The 27,307-nt window shown below is 37.0% G+C and overlaps 1 protein-coding gene across 6 annotated transcripts in view; it reads right to left on the reverse strand.

The window, feature by feature from the left end:
- The window catches only part of Ube3a (ubiquitin protein ligase E3A), a 76,769-nt gene that overhangs the window by 6,376 nt on the left and 43,086 nt on the right, over positions 1–27,307 (reverse strand). For all 6 annotated transcript variants that reach the window (XM_013012040.1, XM_013012042.1, XM_013012038.1 and 3 more), the window contains 7 exons: positions 17,471–17,769; positions 14,069–15,315; positions 7,525–7,669; positions 5,908–6,113; positions 5,153–5,317; positions 4,746–4,901; positions 4,575–4,648 (listed from right to left, as the gene is read on the reverse strand). In XM_013012040.1, the coding sequence (XP_012867494.1) occupies positions 4,575–4,648; positions 4,746–4,901; positions 5,153–5,317; positions 5,908–6,113; positions 7,525–7,669; positions 14,069–15,315; positions 17,471–17,769 (2,292 nt within the window). The remainder of the gene's footprint in view (positions 1–4,574; positions 4,649–4,745; positions 4,902–5,152; positions 5,318–5,907; positions 6,114–7,524; positions 7,670–14,068; positions 15,316–17,470; positions 17,770–27,307) is intronic.

The raw sequence follows: 27,307 nt of genomic DNA on the forward strand, positions 1-27,307 counted from the left end.
AAAGTTAAAAAGTAAAGATCAACATAGAGGACTTGGTTTGGTTGGTAACTGTAACCCCAGTTATTCAAGATGTCAGGAAGACTGAAATTCGAGGCCAGTTAAGGAAACCAAGCCAACAAACATAAATAAAGAGAGACATCATCTCAAGTCAAGCATAGGCTTGACTTGTAATCCCTGCTAAGTGGGAGGCATAAAGTAGGAAGATAGAAGCTGTCACTGGAACCTCAATCCATAAGGTATGTCAGGACTCTGCATGCTCAAACTAAACAGCATGACTCCCGCTAATGCAAAACAAAAAACAAACAAAACCTAAACAGGACCCCGAGTCTGTGGATTTAGCAGGCAAAATGTTCAGGATACAATGCAAACATCACTTGTCATACCAAGAACAAGGAAAAGCCACAAGACAGAAAGAAAATCATCTGACGCCAACACAGATGAATGAGATCTTGGAATTATCTGACAAAGGTTTTGATGCTGTCATCATAAAAATGATCTGACAAGCTAGTACAAGCTCTGTTTCAGAAACAATAGGCACTCTCGGCAATAATAATAATAATAATAGAAGTCACAACAGAAGAGCCAAATGGAAATTATAAACATGTAGAATGAAGATGACAGGAGACAGAAATCTGAACAAGAGAAACAATACACTGAAACGTGAACCAAGCATTAGGTACATGCAGAACAATAATAAATGACTCACCAATTCTCATCTTTTCAGGCCCAAAGAAAAAAATAGAGAGAATAGGGCTTAAAGAATATGTGAAGAAAGAATGGCTGAAAATTCTCCTTGTTTGGTAAAAGATACAAACCAAAGCTTAGGCTGAACAAACCCTAAATAGCATACATGAAACCAATCTTCAGCAAGAGAGGAAAAAATGGCTTTAAAAAAGGAAAATTAAAAGAATCTAACATTAGTCAATGTTCCACTGAAGATCAAGGGAAATGATTAAAAATGAGTTTCAACACTTTACACAAAGTAGTGTTAACATCCACGAATAATGCTGTCACATGTATATTATCTGTAATATACACAAAAAACTATACAAGGCAAAAAACACAAAAAAGAACATAAATCAACAGACAATTCTTAAAACTGTGTAGTAAGTAATCCATGGAAGAACAATGTAAACAAGGAGCCACGAAGATTAAAGAAACAGACAACAAATGAGAAAATTGCAAAAGGAAGTTCTAACATATCCATAACAACCTCAAATGCTAATGCCTTAATGAACAAATTGAAGGGTAGAGACTAAAAGAATGGCTGAAAAACAATAGCCCGACTATATGCTGTTTACACGAAACTGATTTCAAATACAGCAACACAGGCTAAAAGTAATGAGAGAAAAATATGCAATTACTAATTTTAAAAACAGTAACGGTTATATGATATGCAGAACAAGTAAAATTACAAGGAATGAGATCTTGATAAAAGAACTAATCCATCAAGACTAAATAATTTTTAAATGGGTAAGGACCAAATAGCAGAGCCAACAGAGATAGAGACAAATCCCAGAAATCAATCCAATATGCCCAAATGATTTCTGATAGGAGAAAAATGACAAGGAAGCAAGAACAGAAGTATATCTACAACACATGAAAAGAACTATCAGAACTTGGAAAGAGAAAATCAACTGCAAATTTACCTACATCCACCAAAACTTAAAATCACAGCAGGCTTTTTCTTTTTTCTCTCTATAAAACTTCACAAACTAATTTTGATACTTCTAAAGAAATAGCCAAATCAATGTGGGAGGACTTACAGCATTTGATTTAAACAGAGAATATTTAAATCAAATTGTGATTTCTGACAGAAGAAAAAAATATTTATCAACAGAGGAGAAAGAGAACAAAAGAAAGACATACATAAGCTGATTTTTCAAACAGAAGTCCTAGGGCAATTCAGCGGAAAAAGAAAGGCTGCCTGGAAAAATACATTCACCAAAAAATTACAAAAGGCATGACACACCAATAAACACATACTCAACATCATTACTCAAGAGAACAAGAGAAATGCAAATTAAAAGTTCAATGAGTTATCATTTTATCATTTTACACTCAGTAGGATGACTAAAGGTGAAGAACATTACTACCAAATCCTGAAGATGCTTAACAACTGGAACTCACATTGCTGGTAAAATGGTATGGTTGCATTACAAATCATTCTTGCAGTATTATAAAATTATTAAATAGTTAAATATAACCAACCCCAAACTTCTACTCTTTACACATTTATTCAAGAGAAAAAAGCTCCACATTAAGACTACATACCATTTTATCCATAATAAACCAAGCCCCCAAATAATCTATCTAGTTGCCCACCAGCAGGGTAATGGATAAACACATAGTGTATACTCATCTACTTTACCACTACTCTGCCAAAAACCAATGAATACATTAATGTAATAACATGAACTTGAAAAGCATATACTGTGTGACTTCATTATAGGAAAGCCAAGAACAAGTCTAATGTGGACAGCAATCCAAACAGTGGTTGCCTGTGGGGAATGGAGACTGACTGTGGAGACACAGAACTCTGGGGAGTTTATCTGGACTGAGGATGTGTTCTAAGGGTATCCTTTTCTAAATTCTACACTGTCCAGTTAAGTTCTGCTCTGCTTACTGTACTCAAATTTCACTCCATACAGTATCAATTCCACCATTACTACTACCAAGGCCAAATTTGGTAACACATAAAGAACATTAGTATATGGAAAATTAGTAAATAACGAGGAACATTCAGGTACTAATCTAGTTTGATAGGTATATTTACAAATATGTTAGACCATATTTATGTGCCTGAAATGATGAGAAACCAACAAGTTGATTTGACTACTGCAGGCAATACTCAAGAAGCACTAATTTGGTAGTAATAAGGAATTACAATAGTATAATTACTGTAGTCTTTGATGAGTTACTAGATCCAGGCAATCATAATCCATGGTAAAAGTCACTAATAAACCTAGTCAGGGGCTGGGAAGGTAGCTCAGTGGTAGAGTGCTTGCCTTGCGTGCATGAGGCCCTGGGTCCGATTCCTCAGCACCACATAAGCAGAAAAAGCCAGAAGTAGTGCTGTGGCTCAAGTGGTAGAGCTCTAGCTTTGAGCTGAAGAGCTGAGGGACAGCACCCAGACCCAGAGTTCAGGCCCCATGACCAACAACAACAACAACAAAAGTAGTCAAAAATGTCTAAGTAGAAAGAAACGTAAACTAAAACCTGTGAAATACTTGGTTGGAAACTAAATATCTGAACCAAGCCACTGAAATAGATGTGTTAAAAGAATTAATTTCTTGTCTTTCTTGCACCCCAAAAAGATAAGGGGGATGACTTGTAAAAATGATTGTGAGTAGCCAAGAAAAAAATCCAAACTTTTACAGCTACTGGAATACACAAAAACTTCCTTATACATCTTGTTTTTATGAATTCAGAACACATGAAATAAGTACTAATGGAGATACTTTCTTGTCATTTAATTCCTAGTATTACAACCACTATTTAGGGCTTTGACTTCTTATCATCTGTAGATATTAGTGATGTATTCATCATATTTCTACTGATGAAAACAGTAAGTTGAATCATTCAAAAAGGCTTTTATCAACTCTAAGCTGCTATACCGCTGTGATTTCACACAGTATTTGTCCTTAAAATAATGTATGCACACATGCTCTCCAAGTGCACAATTAAGTAAAATAATGTTGCTATAAAAGCTAATGATTTCAATTTCAAAGAGAATTTCTCCATAACAAGTGATACAAGCTATTTCTATTTTCAAGGAATCACTAAGATATCACTTTCATCATAACTTTGTTGAATGTACTATCAGTAGTATTGAAAATATTTCTGATATGACTTTTGACCAACATGGGGCTCTTTTTTAATCACTATGTTTATTATCTCAAACATTTTATGAATAACCTTTGGAACTGAGTTAATAGTAATATAATAGTTGCTAAATATGTTTACAAAAATTGAGAGAAGTGACTAACAGTACACCAGAAAGAGCAGTAACCTACAGACCATGATGAAAGAATTTTAACATAAAATAGGGCAGTAAAAGTAATGACATGAAAGAATACTTATTGCTGGACAGAGTTAACTCTCAAGCTTGCACTTAAAGGAGTTGTAAAGCAATAACCTTCTAAGAAGCCTCTTGTTTGAATGCTTTCTCACCTCACCCTACCAGAGTGTGGCAGAAGAGCAACATGGTCCCTTTTACCAGCCTCAGTAGAGAACATGAAAGCCTGCATCTTTCAGGATTAAATGGCACAGGACAGACAACATGGTGCTGGATATACTTCTTGTCATATTACCTTGAGGATTAAGTTAAGGAATGCATTTCACATGTAAACAGGCTATCAAATAATTTATAGTCCAAATGCAGGAAATAACATGAGACTCACATAAAGTATTTCATTTATGAAAGAGACTACAAAAACTGTCCATCATAAATATAGTCCTATTTTTATAAGTAAAATTGTGTAGAAGTAGCACCTAGAGACAAAGGACTGAAGCACAAGCATACACACTTCTTTGGTGAATCAAATCTTCCTTTTAAGAATTAAGCACCTCACCTAATCACAACAGAGTCCCTGGTATAGCCACCGTCATATTCTGTAGTTTCTTCTAGTGCCTGGAAATCTAGATTCTGCAAATTCAAGAAAATATGTCTTAACATCTTCTACACTACAGTATTACAAACAGTAAATCAATACATGATTATTTTGGAAGACGTTTGCACTTACCCGGCTTCCACATATAAGCAATTCAATTTCTTCTGGTCTGAATAAGTATTTTAAAGGAGATTCATTGGTTACCATATGAAAACCTCTACGAAAAGCCTTAAATTGTTTTTCTACTGATTTATTGAGAATGTAATCAGAATAGAGATTGACAAATTCCTGTAGGAAACACAACCAAAGATCTACTTTTAAAATATGGTATGCAAATTAAAAAAAAAACAAGCTCTTTTTTTTTCAAGGGAAAAACATTCAAGAATTATTTATATCCAAGATTTACCAAACTATAGCTTTACCATTTATATGAATTTTGTTTCTTGACATATTGTTCTTGGTTTGAACTATGTAAGTGGTACTTCTTTGAAGACTACAACATGCATGCTTTGAAACCGTTAAAGTAACAATGATATTACCTTCCTGTTTTCATTTGTAATTGGAATTTTATCACCATTCTCCTTTAGATCATACATCATTGGGTTGCCAAAAAGATCTGTCTGTGATATCTGGAAAGTGATCATCATATCATCTTCTACATTCCCTTCATATTCCAATAAATCTTTTAAGCTCTGATATAGAACCTAAGAATCAAAAATGGAAAAGTGAGCTACCACAGAAGTCTAAAACACAGGACATGCTTATTTCATTCTTCTTAGAATGTAAGCATAGACCATATCTCTCCTGTCTGCTAATAGTTGGTAATAGCAAAGGAAGATTATCAGTCATGAGTTTTCATCAATATTGCAGCAGAGAAATCTCTGAAACCTTCCACCAGCAATTCAGTAACACATTTCACATGGTTAATGATGAGATCCTCCACGCTGCCTCCATCTAGGCTACTAGGCAGGGTGGAGGATGGGAAATAGGCATCCTAACTGTAGCTATCAAATAATCAAGCAGCTCTGAGATCAACTGGCAGATTCACTAAGTCTATTCAAAAGCAAATTATTTTAAAAATGCTTCTCCACAGAATTAAGTGATTTTGTTGGCAGCATCTATAAAATTTGTCCTTTTTTTTTTACTTAAGCTAGATTAAAATAATTATTATTTTACTGTGTATAAATACCAACAAGAATCCCAAACACAAACTTCAACACTTTTGTAGAAATTGCAATTCATCACTTAAATAAAAAAATCTAAGAGACTGAATGCAAAACAACAATGAACTTACTGGGTGAGAGTCTCCCAAGTCTCGGAAAGTTCCTTTTTTCCCCATCAGCTTCCTGTAGACAACCATGGGAAAATGTACATCCAGTATACAGTTATTGTAAATAGCCAGACCCAGAACTATGCCAATCAGAGTAAACTGACCCTCCGTTTCAAAAGAGGATGGGTTAAACCAAAACAATTTTGTAGATTCATCATATGTGAACATACCTACAAGAAATAATTTTTAAAAATATATTACTTTTATATTTTATGACAAAGTAATGAACAATACAAATGTCAACTTGAAAGAATTCATGTGTACAACTTAAAATATAGTATATTATAAAACCTTTTTCTATTATAGTTAAACCAGAGAAAATAATGCCTAAATATAATATCTGAATGTGGTTAAAAGTGTGAAATAGTATGTAATTTTAAGTTGCCAAAGTAATAAGCAGCTGTGGAAGAATTCTAGAAAGGAAAAAAAAGTTTTTCATTAATTCAAGTAATGAATGGTTAATTTACATTCATACTTTATACACCCAATAGGTAAAAATACATGCATATATTTATTTTCTCTCAAATAGGGCAGTTTTGTGTCTTTGGCTCTCAATGAACACAATAAAATACAAAAACAGTTTTGATTAATAATAAGCATGACTATAGAATATAGCAAAGTTAATCTCACCACAACAATTTGTTTCATGAACCCAAAATGTTTGCTTCTGCTTCCACATGTACATACTCAGATAAAATGAATAACTACAAACAGTAACAGAAAGGTCAATTCCATATACATACAGCACTAAGAATCCACAGGCCCAACAGCTCAACTTTAACGTCTAGCAAGATGATACACATTATCCTATGCCATGAATCCTTGCAATGTGATAGCCTCTTTAGGGGAGTCCTTTCTACTAATTCTTTCCTCAGTTTTAAATGCAAGCAAACCCAGCATTTTAATTCTGAACCAGCTCAGAACTATCAAGTTAAGCAGACTATCCAAAAGACCGTATCGTTTCTTCCTGGCCTGCTTTATCCGTAGGAAAAGGAATAAAAGCATACTTTGATTTTCACTTTCAGACTGACATATGTCTGTGTCTTTCCCAAACTGTGTTCAAATAAAACTTTTTGGAAAACAAATACTATATGTGGAGTGAAAAATGGAGTCTCTCTCATTCATGTTATTGTTTGATTAGACTTATTATTGCTGTAATTGGGTGTGAACTCTGAGCCCAAATCAGACAAATGCTCTCCACTGAGTAACATGCTCTCTGCAACCAATTTTATAGCAAATAAGCCTAATTTAGTTTCAGGAATACCATGAGCTGGGCAGCCATTTCAGACTATCAAGAGCAACAAAGGTCTTTCTATTTATAAAATAGAAAGTAAATATAAAGTATCGCATTCTAAGATGTTCCAAGTAAATTTACAGAAAATGGTAATTTGATATCGTTAAAATATTTGGCTAAGTAACTTAAAGAAAAACTTGAGTAAGGGAGTAAATACAGATCAGTCACAAAAAGAAAAAATCTAGTTATATATGATTATGGATTATAGATAATCCATACCAAATTCTTTTGTTGCTCTTCATATTCTAAGTTCAAAATGATAGAATACCATAATTATTTATATTTACCAATATCTGGATTGAAGATTTCCTCCACAACCAACTGAAAAAATTCTTTGGAAACACCACCCTCATCGACTCCTTGTTCTCCTTCAAATTCTACATACAACTGTTTCTTCAAATCTGCAGGATTTTCCATAGCAATCATCTCTAGCTAGTAATTGGAAAGATAAATGTAGAGAGAAAATGTATGTCAATTTCAGAGTAAAAACAAGATAAAAATAAATGGAAACAAAATAAAAAAAAGGAAAAATGCTAAGTAACAGAGAAGATTGTGACTTTTTTTCCAGATTAAAAAAGGAGACAAACTGCTATATTTTTTGGTTAATGAAACTGTAAAGACAAATTCAGTCTCACAGAAATGGGAAAATAGGATACGAAACAAGAATAAAAAATAGTTACTTTGCTGATTTGTTGTAAGATTAATATAGAGTAGAAAATTGGAATTGGATTTTCTGCTACTTTTTATATTAAAGGATACCAAAATGGGTAAGACAACAAAAGGTCTGTTACAGACTGCTCTGATTTTAGCAAAAATAGTGGGGTACAGGAACTTGACTTCAAAACTGCTCATCAGTAGTCCATTATGTTTATTAGATTAGCAAAATAGACAGGATAAATAAGAAAGGAGTTCATGGTCTCTCACAATAGCATTTAGTGTAAGTTACCACTTCTGATGGATTAGAATGTAGCTTATATCCGTATTTTCCTGAGAGTGAAACACCCTGGCTGATGTCCTTATTCTTCGCATCTATCAGGTAACAAACAAACCCTACTTAGTATTTCTTCAGATATGAATCTTTCACCAACTACATTTATATCCACAGAATAATGTAGTGGTGATTAACTTCAGTTAATTATGGGATTAATCATCAACACCAGAGTCTAATGTGAAGTATTTACTCTGTAATCTGTTTTACTTTATAAGTTTAGAATTTGATAACAAAGCCTGATTACCCATTTTTTTTTCCCCTAAAATGCTTCCAACATTTGCTGGCTAACTTAAAAAGAAAGCTACTCTTTAAGATGTTTGTAATTATTCCAAATGTTATTTTACAAGCAGTTTTGGGCCACACAAACCTCATTAGAATAAGTGTATAATAGTAATTTCAGCCACATAAAAAACAAAAATCAGGTTGCTCTATATCCACTCATTCTCAAAATGCCAACTGCAATGCCAGCTAGATAGGCTAATACAATTAAAGGTTTGCAAACCGCAATGAGGAAAAATGAGATTGCATGCCACATAGTAAAAGAACTTACAGTTTTGTTTTAATGAGATGTATAAACTGTGTGCTGGGAAGCTATGTAACAACTGCTAGGGATGTGGGCTAAAATTACTCCCTGGGTATCTTTAACTTTAGGGCTCTATAGTTTTAGCCATGGAGGTTCTTAGCTTCAGCTTGAAAGAACATCTGTTGCTCAACAGTAGTCTCTAACATTTACAAATTCACTTTTAGGCTTTATCAAGAGACATTATTAAGGCCTATTATTTTTGAGACAGCATTTTGTTGTAGAAAGACTGAGTCTGAGAATAATCCTCACTTGTCTCACTGTCATTTAATTTTTTTTTTTTTGGTCAGTTGTGGGGCTTCAACTCTGAACCTGGGCGCTGTCCCTCAGCTCTTCAGCTCAAGGAGAGCACTCTACTACTTGAGCCATAGTGCCACTTCTGGTTTTCTGAGTGGTTTATTGGAGGTAAGAGTCTCACAGACTTTGCTGCCCAGGCTGGCTTTGAACCTTGATCCTCATATCTCAGCCTCCTTGAATAACTAGGATTACAGATGTGAGCCACCAGCACCTGGCTAATTTTTAACATTTAAACCTTAGTAGGGAACTCAAATCTTACTTTCTAAACTGCAAAAAAAAAAAAAAAAAAAAGCAGGTAATACTCTTCATACTACAAGGATGTGAAAGCTTAAGAATATGAGGGGAAAAAAGAGTTGTATGGAGCTGGCAATTATTAAGATTGTAATGTTCTTTTGGAGCAACTTTGTTCTTTGAACAATAGGGTCACAATTTTATGTCCAGAAAGAACATAAAATCTTGGAATTTAGTTTCAAGATTCCACAGTAAAATAAATGTAAACTTGAAAATAACCTTCAAGGTCGGAGGACAGGGGATTCTAATTAGAAACCTGTCGCATGCTAAGGAACATATAAAACTTTGAAGACTAAACTTCGAATTACTGTCTCAGCTCAAATTTGGTAACTTGGTAACCTCCTGTATTGCTATGTAGCCCATTTCTGTTTTTCTTCTCCCAGTTCTCAATTAGCTAGGTGCTGAAGTAGGTAAATGTTTATTTTTTGATTTCTATCACCAAGACAAACATGCTTATATCACATATTTAATTCCAAAGTGAAAAAATGGTATGATATTTAGACTACACGGCTTATTACTCCTCCCATTATTATGGGATATGTAACTTTTTAGAAGATTTGGTAGAGATTTTCCCTGAGATTCAGATGTCATGTATTCTAGTATTAGCTTCACCTAAAATACATCACATAACACTCGAGACAAATTTATTTTCATTTTAAATAAGGTGATATATGTCTGTTCACTTCCATGTCTCTACTCTCTATGCTGGGTGCCACAAGAATTTAATGCAATAGGGTCTGTATAGTCCCTATAAACATTTAACTTCACCTACTTTTGCATGCAACTAAACTGCATGCACAAGAAGCATCATAATACAGTATGAACTTGAAATGCAAAATGAGCTTAAATGAATTCACTTCTGGAAGTCAATGCTTATCTGTACCAGTTTGCTATTATGATGATGATGATTCTAAAAGTTATGTGGGGTTTTTTTGGCTTATGTAAAAGTCTAACCACCATGCCATCATTGAATAAACATTCTAGGAACAATATACAGAGAATTTATAAAATACTTTACAAATAGCAACTTACTCCGTTTCACAACAATCTTATGGAATAGTTATTATTAATCTCATTTTACAAATGGGGACTCTGAAGAAACGAAAATCTAAGATAAATTACTCAAGTCACAAACAAGAGATTGCCAGTCAAGGCTGCAGTCTCTGAAATATTTCACTGCCTCTTTATGATGACTAGTAATAATTTTTTTAATTATCAGTAACTTTTATTTTTATTTAGGCTTTTCATATTTTAACTGTTTATAGTGAATACATTATTATTTTGGGAATCATGATATGTTCAAATGCAAGTATTTTAAAAAATTGTGTAACTAACTTCTACAGATGAAAACTTCCAATTATCTATTTTAGAGTCGCACTCTCAGGTATACATAAGTGATTCTATAAAATATCTGGATGATTTAAAGATACATGGGTAGAGGCATGGAAGGAGGGAGAAAAATAAGGGAGGTGGTAACAAGTCAGACAAGAAATGTATTACTACCTTACTTATGTAATTGTAACCCCTCAGTACACATCACCCTGGCAATAAAATTAATATTAAAAAAGGGTTCTTGAGATTAAAAAAAAAAAGATACATGGGTAACTTGTCCCTTTAAAAATATTTTTAAAATTGTAGCAACAAATACAGAACATAAAATTAAATAACTGAAAAAAATCCATTATTACATATAGGACTCCATTTTTCTTATTCTTAAAAATAGCCTGAGTCAACCACAGAATGAACTCAATTATAAAGGGTACTACTTGATGCACATGTTTAATTTAAAACAATCTTTAATATCAAAAGCTGTTTGGATATGCTACTATTTCAATCAACTTCTAGATTCTACAAGCAACAGAGTGCTAGTGAACAGCATTAAACTATTACAATGAGATTTTTTTTTTAGGGTATCCAGATATGTTTAACATTTTCATGTTTTCCATAAACAAAGGCAGAACAGTTTATGTCTTAAGAATAAACTTTAAGCCGGGCGCTGGTGGCTCACGCCTGTAATCCTAGCTACTCAGAAGGCTGAGATCTGAGGATCGCGGTTCAAAGCCAGCCCGGGCAGGAAAGACTGTGAGACTCCTATCTCCAATTAATCACCAGAAAACCGGAAGTGGCGCTGTAGCTCAAGTGGTAGAGCACTCGCCTTGAGCTGAAGAGCTGAAGGACAGTGCCCAAGCCCAGAGTTCAAGCCCCACGACCGACAAAAAAAACCAAAAAACAAAAAGAATAAACTTTAAATATTTAAGTAATAGCCCAATCACCTATCTGTCCTTGAGTCCTGGAATCCTGAGTTCTACTTCCAGTTTTGCCACTGATTTCTGCAGGTAAGAATCTCTATACATTTCATTTTTCTAACATGTAATAAGGAGTTCGAAGTGTTTCACTGTTTAATTGTATGATGCTAAGAATTTATAATGCTGACTACTTCATTCTCTCATTCTAGTCCTAAGAAACTTCTTTGAGGACAGAAACCAAGAAGAAAGCTCTTCAATTTGAATAGTAATAAACAGCAATGGCAATCGAATTAAGCACAATATAGTGAAGATATAAGATAAAATTAAGCCACCCTGGCCCCACCCAAGTAGTATGGGCCCTTTAACTCAGGGCCTGGTGCTTGCTAGGAGACACTCTACTACTGGAGGTGTGCTAACCACCCAGCCCCTTCTTGTACTGCTTATTTTCAAGGAAGGCTGTGATCCTCCTACTTGTGCTACCCAGTGTGGCTAGAGCTCATAGATGGGCCCTGCTGCACCAGCCGCTGTGCTTCTCCCATAGCTTGAGTAACAGGTACATACCACTATGTATGTCTAGCTAAGAATCTCACAAACTGCTTGTTGTTGAGCTGGCCTTGAACTACAATCTTCTTAGCCAAGGTGTCTGGTTGATCTTACTTTTAAACCACTATCTGTAAGTCAACCCGTTAAAGAACCAAGTTTATGGCTCAATGATAACTAAGGGTATTACCAAGGGTCATTGTGGAAAGTAGGTCAGATTGTAATGTTCTACCCCAGATACAATGGGACAGGGACTTTCAGGTACTGAGCTTTACATTTGTACCTCTCACTATTTGTCTTGATTTCTGTTTTTGGATTCCCCTATCCAGTTGCATATGTTAGCCAATCTATTTTGTTTTTTGTTTTGAGGGTTTTTTTTTTTGCCAGCCCTGGGGCTTGAACTCAGGGGGCCTGAGCCCTGTCTCTGGGCTTCTTTTGCTCAAGCCTAGTGGTCTACTATCATTTGAGCCACAGCACCATTTTTGGCCTTTCTGTTTATGTAGTGCTGAGGAATCCAAGTTAGGGCTTCATGCATGCTAGGCTAGCACTCTACCACTGAGCCATCTTTCCAACCCTCCATTTGTTTTTTTGTTTTTATTTTTTTGACAGTCATTGGGCTTAAACTCTGGGCCTGGGCACTGTCCCTCAGCTCAAGGCTAGAGCCCTACCACTTCAGCCACAGCACCACTTCTGGCTTTTTTCTGCTTTTGTGGTGTGGAGGAATCGAACCCAGGACCTCATGCATGCGAAGCAAGCACTCTACCACTGAGGCAACTTCCATTTGTTTTTTAAGTAGGCACTCAAACTCCTAAAATTCACTTACTAATCAGAAAACAAAGTCTCCTACCACCTTAAATTCTATCCTAAGCATGCTAGTTATTTAATGTCTTACTATTTTCCCAGTTTAATCTCTCTGGAGCTGACTGATGATACAAGGGCTATTAATCCCCATATTCTTAGAATAGTTGCTATTTTCCAAGAAATTTGCTCATATCCTCCTTAACATGCTCTATCAAATAAAACCCTCTCCCTCTCCTCTTTGCCTCTCTCTCCCTCTCCTTTCTCTCTCTCTGTACTACGCTGCACTGCAGTCATCTTCCCAAATATTGGTCAGCAACATGGTTTTACCAGAATATCTGGGGATATTATCAGAAGCACAGATTCCTAGACTCCCCTTAAGAACTCTTTTAATTTGAAGTCTGGAAGTCAGAACCTTGGTTTTTGTTTGGTTTTACTTTATTTTGACAACTTTACCCCATTCAGAAATTATAAAGGCAACTAAAGGCACCTTTCAGATGGCAATTCTGTCTTCTTCTTTCATGCCTACATTCTATCTCCTTTAAAAAGCAAAGTAAAAAAATTTACATGTACAGTATATCTTTGGGAAAGATTTCAGATGAAGAGAGAATATCTCTCTTTAAAAAGAGGACTTCCAAGTCTTACTTGACAACATGCACCACACTGTCCTTGTTATTTCCTCTAGCTCAAGCTTTTCACGACAGAATGTACTGGATGTCGTGCATCTTTGTCAAGGAGCTTTACTGTATTGCTTCTGGTAACTACCTCCCCTCACACTTCATACCAGGTATTACCACACTGTCCTTGCTTCCACTTTCCTAACATGCTGTTCTTTGCTGGAGAAACTTTTAAAATTAATTTTCAAGACTCAGAAAATCTCAAGATAGGGTCATCATCAGATAAGGGTCATCATCAGATAAAGATAACCAAAACTTTGGAGTGAGACACAAAGAATGTATAATATTCAGTAGAAATAACCACTGTGTGCCTACGTCTATGTCATTTATTAAATGAATTCGCAGGCGTAAATCAATTACCTCCATCAGCCTTTTAATTTAGTACTGAGGTTAAACAGCACCCAAACTTACCCGGACAAGCGCGTCATCTATGATATGGTCACGTCTGACTTTGAGTCTCAAATACGGGTTCAGCTGCTGTCCTTGAACTAGGCTGTAGAGGACGGTGATTCTCCGTTCACTGTACATGCGAATTCTATTGTCATAGTATAGTCCCAAGTTTTTTGTGACAGCATTCAATATAAAGGGACATGTCATAAAAGAGAATTTGTTCTCTGTTTCTACTTTGAAAAAAGTGTAATCTTTATCCATTTCTAGAACATCATTCAGTGGTTCATTAATGAACTCTTCAAAAGAGATAAGTGGCTTCCGACAATCCAGAGTTTTAACACCAAGTTCAGTTTCTAGTGGGTCCACTCGAGGACCTTTCTTATTTCTTCTTTCCTCTCCCAAAAGCTCTTGAAGTGTCAATTCGCTGGACTCAGGGATGGGCTCTTCATCATCTTCTTCATTATGGTTTGTGTCCACTTCCCCTCCCACTACATTTGCATAGTAAACCATTTTCAAGCACTTTGAAGCAGCAACAATGGCATCATCATCATTCACTAGATTTCGGCTGTTAAATTCATTGCTTATGACTTTATAAGTAATGAGTTGCTGAAACGTTTCCATCATTCTCCGAATCTGGTCTGCACTGTATTTTGACCACAGTCTAATCAGTTTGCCTTGCGCTGCAAGAGGTAACTTGCTCATAGCTTTGCAAAATAACGGCAAGGCCATTTCCAGGTACTCAGGACTGTGGAGATTTCTATTCTCCATTACGATAATGAACAGATTCAGGTAATTAGGATCTCGGGAGTACACGTTATGATATGTCAAATCACATTCCACATTAGGTGACAAATATACAAGTGCATTGAGAAAGGCAGTTTCTATTTTTTCATTAGAGAGCAATCTTGTGTAGACCCTTCTAATTGAATCAATATCTACTGACACATCCTCACAGCCTAATTTTTGTACATTGTTTTCTCCCTGTGAGCTATCACCTATCCTGGAGGAAGACGCTTCTGAATCTTCTTCCATGGCAGCAGCAGAACACGCAGCTTTTTCCTTTTCATCTTCATCTTTGTCTTCATCCTTTCCTTGAAGAGACTTTAGTTCTTCCTTGGTATGTTGTTTGATTTTCCGAAAACTCTGTACCAATGCCTCAGCACTAGAAAAAACTCTTCCAATGACACGAATTAAAGGGGAATAATCCTCTCTTTCTCTACATAATTCAAGAATTTCATATACCAGCTCTTCAGTTAAGAAACTCACATCTAAAAAAAAAAATCAAAAGAGAAAAAAGAGAAAGACCATTCATTTTCGTAATACATGCATGTTTACTTTAAAGTTCTAGTGAAAAACAAAATAGCTAAATATTATAAAATAAAATAGCCAATAATCACATTAGAACTCTTTTTTATTTTTATCAGTCATGGGGCTTGAACTTCAAGCATGGGCACTGTTCCTAAGCTCTATGGCTTAAGGCTAGCACTCTACCACAGTGCAGCTACAGGCCCACAAAAGATAGCCTCTTGCGTACTGTCCCTGAGCTGTTTTATTTAAGGCTAGCATTCTATCACTTGAGCCACAGCCATTTCTAACTTCTTCTTCTTCTTCTTCTTTTTTTAAAGATAATTGGAGATAAGTATCTCATGGACTTTCTTGCCCAGGCTGATTTTGAATCATGATCCTCAGATCTCAGCATACTGAATAGCTAGGATTAACTGACAGGTCTTAGGCTCTGAGAAGAAAATAGGTTTAACAGCCTTTCAAAACAATAGTATTTCTTCTCTACAAAGCAAGGGTGAAATAGATTATTGTGTTGAAATAGGGTATGATATATTGGTTTATGATTACCATTAATGTAACATACTAATATATAATTTGGATATGGATTTTAACTATAATGTATTACATATTTTTCTAATGAAACATAATATATAATTGGCAATAAGTTGGCAAGATATCGTAACCAATATACCTTGCATAGCCTTTAAGTCTGTGATACCAGCTACTCAGGAGAAACAAAAGCAAAAGGACTTGGGGGTATGGATCAAGTGGTAGGATGCAAACATACCAAGTACAAACCGCTGGGCTCAAACTCTAGTACAGCCAAACCAAAATTCTAAGATTAAATATACTGGTCAAATAATGTAGAGATAAGAGTAGCTGATCCATCATTTTCATCAAGGGAATGACCGATTATTATTAAATAGCTAAGGCAAAGGATAATTTCTAATTCAATCCTACCCTGGTTGTACTAAATACTTCCTTACATACAAACACTGTAAAAAGGCATGTTGAAAGTTTTAATGACTACTTGCTCTATTATAAAGGACAATATAAAATGGCAAGGGAGTACTGAAGAAATGGCTCCAAAAAATTAAACTGCAAAAATGCCATCAACACTACAAATCCTATTTGTGGTCCTCCTCCATGAGGGCCCTTAACTGTAATTTCTTCTAAGGGCTCAAATTATTTAATTCTCAAGTGTGAAAGATTATAAAATATAGATATCCTTTACTTTTTTAAATCGTTTTTAGAGACACAGTCTTGCTGTGTAGCACAGGCTGCCTTGAACATCCCACTCCTACCTCAAACTCCGAAGCGCTGGAGTCAGCTGTGAGTCATCATCCTGGTTTAGGTATCTTTTACTAAACACCCTTCTTGAAAAGTGAGAGGGCTATTTCTCATTTTCTAATGACAAAACATCTATTATAAGTATCTCCTATAAAAAAATAGCCCAAACTAGACATGGTGGTATTCAGGAGACTGAGACAGAAGGGTCAGAAGTTTGAGGTCAACCTGAGCTTCATAGTGAATCCTCGGGGCTATACAAGGAGAACGTACCTCAAAAACCCAAAAAATAAAAATAAAATGAATAAGCTTTTGGATATATAACATTTTTGTCTCTTAGTCAGCAAATGGTAAGGTGATGACCTGATTTAGGTGCAGTAATAGTCTACCTGACAGACAGCAACATTCCCAGACTTACAGACCCCTCTATGGATTATCTTGTTTTTCTGAGGTTTTTTTCAGCATAAAGTCCTGGGGATCCAGAGCTCATGCCAGATATTTATTCCAGCTATTCTATAACTTAACTAGATTTTGTGAGCTTGTCTAAAAAACTTAAATGCATCTTAATCCATTTTTCTAGTGAAAAATATTTTGAAGTTGCAATTAGTTTATTAACAAATAAACTCTTGAAGTATAAGCTGCTTCTGATCGGCAACTACTAGATGTATAAAATGTAGTTAAGACAAGAGTTCAAAGTATTTCTGTCCTATTCAGTCTCACTATACTGCGATGCATTAAGGTCACACAGTATAAGACAGAACAGACCCTCACATTTACATCTCTCATATGGCTTCCAAACAAGCATGCGCAATTAAAAATATGTTACCTTTAAGATATTTAAAAATATCTTACCTTTAAAATCAATCCTAGGTTTTCCTTCCTTCTTGTTCATTTTTATCTCTGAGTTGTTAGGGGCACCTTTTGAGTTCTCAAGGTAAGCCGAGCTTGCTCCTTTCTTGGAGGGATGAGGATCACAGAGTTTTGCATTAATCTTATAAAGCTCCAGGGCTTTAATAGCTGCTGCATTGTTATCCATACGAAGAAAAGTTGGACAAGAAGCACAAAACTCATTCGTGCAGGCCTCATTTCCACAGCCCTCAGTTAACTGGTGGTAGTAGCGTTCTATTAGATGCTTTGCAGCTGCTCGCTTCCTGTACCAAACATTCAAACAAGAAGCACAGTCACTAGTACAGCTCAGAAACAAAGCACAGCAGATCAAGGCAAACGTTAGTCAAGCACTAAAGTAACAAATTTACAATATTAAGATGAGATGTGAAAAAAAATGAAATCCACTACTCACAATCTTTGAGTAATGGAACAATCAGTATTTTCTAGGAAACCAAGACTAAAACACCAATGCTTGTCAAAGGTGCTGTTTTGTACATTATGCTTTGGTTAAAAATGGGAAGACACTTTTTTGGTGGTGTATGTGCTTAAACTGGATAACGCAACAGCTGGAAAATGGGTATTTACAACTCCAAGATTGTTATTTTATCACTTTACTGATGAAATCTAAGTTTTCTCCTCTGCCCCTTTCATAGCCTTGTGCATGCTACCTACATAAGTGCTTCACCATTGGGGTACACCCAGTATTCCTGCTATTTAAGCAAAACCCCTGCAACTCAAGAGTTGTAAACACTTGATTTGCAATTAATAGTTTCCATTTAAAATAAAGACATTTTTCCAATTACCAACCATGAGAAATTTACAAGTAACCCTACAAATAAATTATCTAAAGTTGATATTATAATCCAAAATGTATAAAACTTGCTTCTAAACCTCCTTGGTAAATCTAAATGGCAGGACTACTAAAAGATTTCAAACCCCATTAATGCAAAATCTAACATCCCCTTACATTGTAAACTATAGATTAATGTAGATTAATGTCTTATCACAGCTGTCCCAGGGCAATATCCAAGAATACCAGACTACACGAACTATCTCCACTGGAATTTACAGCCTGTTATTTCTGAGATGCTCCAGAAAGTGAACAGGTAAGTAAGGAACACCAGTAAGTCTAATTTTATCTGAAATGTAGGACTCTTAAACCAGCAAAGTAGCTTACAAAGAGTGGCAATTCAAACACATTCAGTTCATTCTGGTACTTACAGGTGCAAAACATTGTATGATAATTTACAACTCATGGCATGCAGACAGCAAAAAAAGAACCACAAAACTCACTCAAAAATTGTACAAATGTGACTGGGGTATTTTACTTATAAGTAGCTATAAAAAAATCACTTGGGTAGAAAATTTGTTCCTGATATAAATACATGCAAAATGTAAAAATGGCACCTAAAAAAGAAATATACAGAAACTTTAAAGGATGTATTGTCATTCTTCACTAAAGGAGATTTATGCTAAGCTCTCATAAACTATTGTGCAACTTCTGTAGTAATATAGCTTTTTTCTTTTTTGGAACAAAGTTAATCTTAAAATATAAGTACATATCATGAGTGAGAAATCTCACTTGAGGAAAACAGACAATTTTATGAAAATATTTCTATGTAATCTGGGAAGAGTCTGTATCCAACAACAGGGGGTTTACTTAAAAGATTACTTAAGATTTACTTCTGAATTTACTGAATAATGAAAACAGAACAAGACCAACAAGTCAGTGGATCTACACTAAGTGTCAGCTCCAGAGTACTCTGAGCAACCACAATTAACTCTCTCCATCAACTTTCCCACTTTTAGGAAGTCCTTCCCATTCACCGCCATTTGTTGACCGGCTGGTAAGAAACTCAACACATTGCCAGGAACTTGACATTGGTTAATTTCTCTGAATTCCAGGACTTAAGGATTATCTTCAGTGGATAGTCAGTAGGAAGACAGAAGTGAAGGAAGGAGTTAAATCTTTTTAGAAGCAAGACCTCACTTATGTAGCAGAAACTGGCTTTGAACTTGTGCTTCTGCCTCAGAACCCAACCCCCCCATCCCCTCCCCACCCCCAGTGCTAGGGATTACAGGCATGTCTTACCAAACCCTGTAGCCAACTCTTATAACAATATCACACAAAGGAAAAAAAAAAAACCAACTAGGAACATTTGGGGAATATCCCAACTTGTTCATATGTTAAGTCATTGACATATTGTTTTCACAGACAGTAATTTAGAAAATTCAAAAAAACTCTGGAGAAAGAGGAGTTACCAGGGTTTGAACTCAGGGCCTTAGCTTGCTAGCAGGTGCCCTAAAATGAACCATACCTCCAGCCTTTTTGGCTTTGTTTTTGGATAAGGTCTTGCCTGTTTGTCTAGGGTGAGCCTTGGAACACAATCCTCCTTCGCACGCCTTCTAGTAGCTGGGGTTATAAGCCTCAAACACCCAACTCAGTTTATTGGTAGAGTTGGAACTGTAGTTATTTGCCTCTCCATAACTATTTTTCCTGGGTTGGTGTTGAGTTACAATCCTACCAAACTCCACCTCCTGAGCAGTAGGGATTTGGGGTAGGAGCCCCTATACCAGGCTGTACTTAACCCTAGTAGTCCTCAGAAGTTTTAAGAGAAAAAAGAAACCCAATAGTGCATAAATGATAAGAGCACAAAACTGCAGTTGAATCTCATACATATGCATGTTGTCTGGTACCACACAGGACTTCCCTGAGGAAATAATGTTCTGTATTCTATTAAGTTAATGTATCTAATTTTTGTTTTTTTGGGGTCCGGTTGTGGGGCCTGAACTCTGGGCCTGGGTGCTGTACCTCAGCTCTTCAGCTCAAGGCTAGCGCTCTACCACTTGAGCCACAGCGCCACTTCCCGGCTTTTTTCTTTTTTCTTATGTGGTGCTGAGGAATTGAACCCAGGGCCTCATGAATGCAAGACAAGCGCTCTACCACTGAGCCACCTTCCCAGCCCTGTATCTAATTTCTGAAGACCAACGTGTGGTAAGCAGTCCCATTCTAGAAGGCAGTATATCTTAAAAGAACTCTACTCTCAGGCCACACTGCCCAAGTTCATCTGCTAGTTCTGTAACTTATTACATGACCTTCAACGAGAAACCTTTTTGTGTCTTGGTTTCCTCATCATTAGATGGCAATATACATATGAAAATATACACTTGTGGTTGTGAGAATCAAATGTATTACTAAATATAAAGTGCTCAGAAGCTTGCCTGGCCGATTTAAGTGTTAGCTGCTGTGAGATGGCTATATTAACTCTCATCCCGCTGATACTCAGAAATATTAACTAACAAGTCACATATTTAATGAAAAGCATTCAATCTAATCTAGGCCAGACTTCAAAACTTGAACTTTAAATACTAGCACAGGGATACTGTGGAAGGAATAACTACCTCAGATTATTATGCTCCTCTGACCCCCCGGCGACAAACAGCACCTTCACTAAGAAATGACTAACGGGTGGTGCTACCAGAGGCTTCACTACACTGGTAGAATAAACCACGGTGAGCATTACTTTTGCCTCACTACAATGACACCCCGAATTATCTCAGCGCATCTAATTTAAGGCATTTAAATTTCAGTTGAAAGGCTGCACAGCAGTGACTCTTTTAAGAAAATGCCTGTTTAAGGTCAAAGTCTGTACAGATGACTCACCAAAGCACAGTTCCTGTGCCCACCACCTGTTTTTTAATTTAATAGCTCACAAACGTACAATATTTTACATTCTTAAATGGATGAAAAAGTGACAAGAGTATTTATATATACGTAGATCAATAGATAGATATATGAAATCAATGTTCATGTCTATAAATTTTTTTTGGGGGGGGGGGCGCCAGTCCTGGGGCTTGAACTCAGGGACTGGGCACTGGCTGTGAGCTTCTTTTGCTCAAAGCTACCACTCTACCACATGAGCCACAGAGCCATTTCTGACTTTTTCTGTTTATGAGGTACTGAGGAATCCAACCCAGGGCTTCATTCATGTTAGGCAAGTACTCTACCATTAAGTCATATTCACAGCCCCTGTCTATGTTTATTGAGACATGACATAGCTGTTTTCACACTGCAACCGCGGTTTTAACATACTGGGTAGCCTGGACAGCCTAAACTATACCACCTGGCACTTGACTGAAAAATTAAAAAGAAAAAATAAAGAAATCACCATCATTTACATGTCAATTTTCTCTTTACCCTTCCCTTCTCTGGCCTCTTCAGTTTTTCTCCTCAGCAGATAAATGCAATAAAATGTAGACCTTAAATCTAAGTATTACTACAGATAAGAAAGAGAGGAAGGGGCTGGGAAGGTGGCTCAGTGGTAGAGTGCTTGCCTTGCAAGCCGGAGGCCCTGGGTTCGATTCCTCAGCACCACATAAGTAAAAAGAAAAAAGCCGGAAGTGACGCTGTGGCTTGAGTGGTAGAGTGCTGCCTTGAGCTGAAGAGCTGAGGAACAGCACCCAGGCCCAGAGTTCAAGCCCCACAACAGACCAAAAAAAAAAAAAGAAAAGAAAAAGAGGAAGGAAAGAAGGTGGTGGTGAAGAGGAGAGGAAAGAAAAAATTCATTTTGGGCATTCTTTTGACTGGGTCCCACTGATGAAACTTACCAGTCATTCATAAGCAAAACTCTACAAAAAAGAGGTATAGTTTACTATCTGTACATTTCTCATATTCCATCAACTTTCCTTACAAACCAAAACACAGTACTTTACGCTGCAATGATTCGTTAAATATATATGCCTTTTTATTTAATCAATAATGAATATCAAGTAAGACCTTCCACTGAGAATACTAAATGTTAATGAGGACACTTGAAAATACTTTTCCATCTAAAAGAAGTATTTTTTAATCATTTATCTAGTTTCTCTTGTGGAAACAACTTGACTGACATCTTTAAAATCCATCTTGGGAAATATGCTGATGTCAGCAATGAGCTGAAATGCATAAAAACAAAGGACTGATGTGTCAGAAAGCAGTGGATGGAGATTATTAACAGCGGCCTCTGAGCAGCAGGTACACGGCTGTCACCTGTCCAATTGTCTCAGTTTGCTATGTGCTTCAGAACTTTCATAACACAACGTTGGGAGAAAAATGCTATTACCATATTGCAACTTTCTAGAAAGCAAATTTGCTGGCAAAGTGGAAGAATGATTTCCACAAGAAGAAAAAATATCTCAGTATTACCGACAGCATTAATTATCATGTTTGCACCTTCTAGTTTACAACAGTCCAGAACTTACCAAAGAAAAATACTATTATAAAACTAATAAAGAAGGTAACTACATACAGCACTTAGTTCACCCATTCCAAGAAATAAATACTAGAAGAATATATCCACGTAAATAGCAACAAGCCATGGAAATCAGAAACATAAAACAGTTGCCACCATTGCAGAATGCAAAAACTAAAAAAGATCTTAAAAGTGAACTAAAATCCAAGACAAAGCAATAAATAAAAGCACGAAGAAGCCAAAAACAACTCACAAAGTGAAGATGTGACAGTGAACAAAGAGCAGAGGATAGGAATTATAGTTATAAACGACAAATAATAAACTGAAACGAAACACAGAAACAAAGGGTGGCTAGATAAATATAAAGAAAAAGTGAGCCAGGCAAGGTGGCTCATACCTATAATCTCACCTACTAGAGGCAGAAATGAGAAGTAGTTTAAAAATGGCCCGGTCATACTGTCAGCCTGTAAAGCCAGTAACAATGGTTTAGTGGTTCCTCATAAAAAGAGTCAGTGATATATTAATGCTATTCCAAAAATCTCATTAACCCAGAAGAAAAAGACAAACTCCTAGACACATGAAGTCTAAGATGAGCTGGGGACACTGGCTCATGCTTGTAATCAGGAGCTTGAAACTCGGAGGATCACAATATGAAACTAGCCTGAGCAGGAAAGTCTAAGACAAAACCAGCAAAAACGTCATGTTGGAAGTGTGGCTCAAGTTACAGCATGAGCCATGAGCAACAAAACTGAGTAAGATCTTGAGGCCCTACAGTCAAGCCTATGTCCAAGCCCCAGTATTAGTACCAAACAAAACAAGAAACAAAAAACAAAGCTAAGATGAATCATAAGCTACAAACTGTAAATGGGCTTATAACTCATAAATGGAATCAGTAATCCAAAATCCCTCAACAAAGCAAATCCCCAAACTAATACCATATGCCATCTAACATTTGAAGTATCAACAATACCCCTTCAAATTCTAGCAGTAAACATTTATGCAGAAAACACTTGCAAGAGCATATGATGAGGACAGAATTCATTTGTGTGTTTATTTATTTATTTTAATGTCTGTAGTGGGGCCTGAACTCTGGGCCTGAGCACTGTCCTTTAGCTCTTCAAATCAAGGCAAGCGCTCTGCAACTTGAGCCACAGCACCACTTCCGAGGTCAGAATTATTTAGATATCAAACCACATAAAGTTACTACAAGAAAAAAACACGATACAAGCTAGCCCACTGTGGCTGCTCACACCTACAATCCCAGCTGAGGCAGGAGAGCCAAGGCTAGACACTTTTAAATTTTGAAATGTTGGAGGGAATTGTATGGTTTTAATAATATGAACATATTCATATTATTTTTTAAATGTGGGAGGATATGAGTAGAGGGAAAAAGGAGGGGAAAGAAGGTAGGGAAAGAAGGAAGGAGGAAAGAAGGGAGTCAGCGAGTGAGGGAAGGAGGAAGGAGGAAGGAAGGAATGGAGGGAAGGACGGGAGTAGGGAGGGAGGGAAAGCAAACCATATTCCAACTGGAATAACCTGGGATGTGTGCTAGAATCGTGGGGCAACTCCTGCAGAATAGCAAAACCCAGGAAAGCAACAGAGAAGTGTGAGATATATTGCCTGTCTAACAATGTCTGTCCCTCTCAGATCTGCAGAGGAGCCAAGAAAAATGACTTCTCCTGACACAAGCAAAGGTAAGCTAGAGACGTACAACAGCGCCCAATGCAGCTGCAGATGTCTGCAGCCGACTTCCACAACCCTGGTAGACTCTCAACAGTTTTGACAACTGTCCAGACTCCACAGGAGCTCATAGTGTACACCTTCCACCATCCCCAATCTGACATTGTTGCTTACTATCTGGCACCATCTTGAAAGCACTGCTAGAGTGTGTTCTGCCTGGAGCTAAGTGCCCACAGAGATCTCCTTTAGACTGTGGTCATTCCAGCACACTACTCACGCATGTGACCATGGCACAGCCCCAGCGCTCAGATCCTAGGTTCAGCAAGCAGAATTTCCAGCTACTAAACCCACGCATTACCACATAATCCCGGAACCTAGTGGACTTCCACTGAGAGAAAGCTGACACCCTGGTGGTGCCCTCGTATGTCTATGTGTGCCTACGTCAGACTTCACCGCCAGGCAGACAGAGGTCCCGTCGTCCTCTCAGAGAGCCTACTCCAACTGGTATCAAGCAGCAGCAGACAGACTCACACAGCAACCTCAGCACCAACACAACAGTCTCCTGCTACTGCAAACACAAATATGCTCAGCCTAGAAGACAGAGACAGCTGCAGGCAGCCATGAGAGGATTACATCTGAAGAAACTGCAGATCACAGTACTGCACAGAATCAAAACAAATCAAAACCAACACTTATTATACCCAACAATACATTAGCACTAGTTCACCAGAAAACAGAGAAATTTAATGAGGAGACCTAAAAATGTAAAGTACAACTATCACACTAGAAGCACTGGTATCTACGTAAATATGTAAAAAACATGAGAAACCTAGGAAGCACAACACCAAGGAACATCATAATTCTCCTGTAACAATCCCCAAAGAGAAAGAAAGTTTAAAACTGCCACTTACAAAGGATTTGGAGAAATTAATGATCTCAGGAAGCTACAAACTATTTAAGGAGATCAGAAAAAAGTCATGATACAAATGAGAAATTCAACAAAGTGATGGCAAAAGAACAAAATTAAAATTGTACTTAAATAACTGGATGAAATTAGAAACTATAACCAGGAATGACAAGACACTAGATGCTTGAAAAACATGTTTTTGATTAAGCAATCAGAGAACAAAGAAAAAAGATCAAAGAATAAGAAATTCAACAGCAACCACAAGACAAATAATTATATTATGGAATATCTCAAGAGACAAGAGGAAGGAAGGCATAAAAAGTTAGTAATTGAAACCTTCCCAGATCACAGGACAGGTACGGACACCCAGTTATATTCAATCCAAAAAGATGATGTACGAAGGCATATTATAAGAAAGCTGTGGGCTGGGAAGGTGGCTCAGTGTAGAGCGCTTGCCTCGCATGCATGAGGCCCTGGGTTCAATTCCTCAGCACCACATACACAGAAAAAGCCAGAAGTAGCGCTGTGGTTCAAGTGGTAGAGCGCTAGCCTTGAGCTGAAGAGCTGAGGGACAGTGTCCAGAATTCAGGCCCACAACTGACAAAAAGAAAAGAAAGAAAGAAAGAAAGCTGTTACAGGACAATGAGGTAATTCTAAGAGTAGCAGGAGAAACATGTCAACTCATACATAGGAACTCCTCATTGACTAAGCAAAGACTATTCAGAATCACCTGAAGACCAGAAGCGGATGGGATAAAATATTTAGAGTTCTAAATTCTGAAAGACAAAAACAAAAACTCTGCCAGTCAATAATATTATACACATCAAAGTTAATCTTCAGAAATAAAGGAGAGAGTCTCAGACAAGCAAAAGCTGATGAAATTCATCACCCTCTCAACTCTAAAAGAAATGATTAAGAGTCCTAAATATAGAAGCAGAAGGAAAAGAATACACAAATGTATGAGAACGCATAAAATTCAATGGTGGCAGATAAAGACAGCACCTTCTTACTTCTCTGCAACACTGAGACTGAGTCCTGGTTCAGGGAGGGCAGTGGGATGAACAAAAGCAAGGGAAAGCAACAGCAATAGTACTAAACACCAGGTGACATCTGCCAGTACTGAACACAACCTGATTTAGGAAACAAACAAAGCCTAGCACAAAACACTAAGCAAAATGATAGGGGAAAGAAAGATTACTTGTCAGTGGAGGATGAGAGAAAGGTAAACCTTGGGAAGATGCACAGGTGCACCCTCAAAAAAGTAAAATAAAATCTGAGCCAGACACCAGTGGCTCAGGCAAGAGGTACTCAAGAGAGCTTGAGGATATGATTCAAAGGCAGTCCAGGGAGAAGTATGCAAGACTGCAATCTCCAAATGAATAGCAAAAAACCAGGCTGCAGGCATGGCTCAAGTGCTGAACCTAGGATCTGAGCCACTGGGGCTGAGCCATGGTCACACACGTGAGTAGTGTACTGGAATGACCACAGTCTGAAGGAGATCTCTGTGGGCACTTAGCTCCAGGGCAGGACACACTCTCGCAGTGCTTTCAAGATGGTGCCAGATAGTAAGTAACAATGTCAGTTTTAACAACAGTTTTCACAACTGTTCAGACTCCACAAAGATGCAGTAGCCTAAAACAGGAGCTCATAGTGTACACCTTCCACTATCCCCAATCTGACATTGAGGATGGTTTGGAGGTGTGGCTTGAGAGCCAGTGAGTGAAAGAAAACATTGGGTATTGAGTTCGAAGTCCTGTCTTGGACTCTCCCCACCCCCAAATTTGAAGCCAGAAAGGACTGCATACCCAGCTGGAATCCAGCCTGGGATACATAATGAGACAAAAAGGGGGGGGGGGAGAGAAGAGAACCAGAATTAATAAGAAAGAAGAAATCTCACAGAAATGCTGAAATAGCATTAAAAGAACAAACCATTCAAGTTACTGAGGTCCAACAAGAACTAGAGAATGACAATGACACAAAAAT

Source organism: Dipodomys ordii, unplaced genomic scaffold (genome assembly GCF_000151885.1).
Source record: "Dipodomys ordii isolate 6190 unplaced genomic scaffold, Dord_2.0 Scaffold15, whole genome shotgun sequence".
Taxonomy (NCBI): Eukaryota; Metazoa; Chordata; class Mammalia; order Rodentia; family Heteromyidae; genus Dipodomys; species Dipodomys ordii.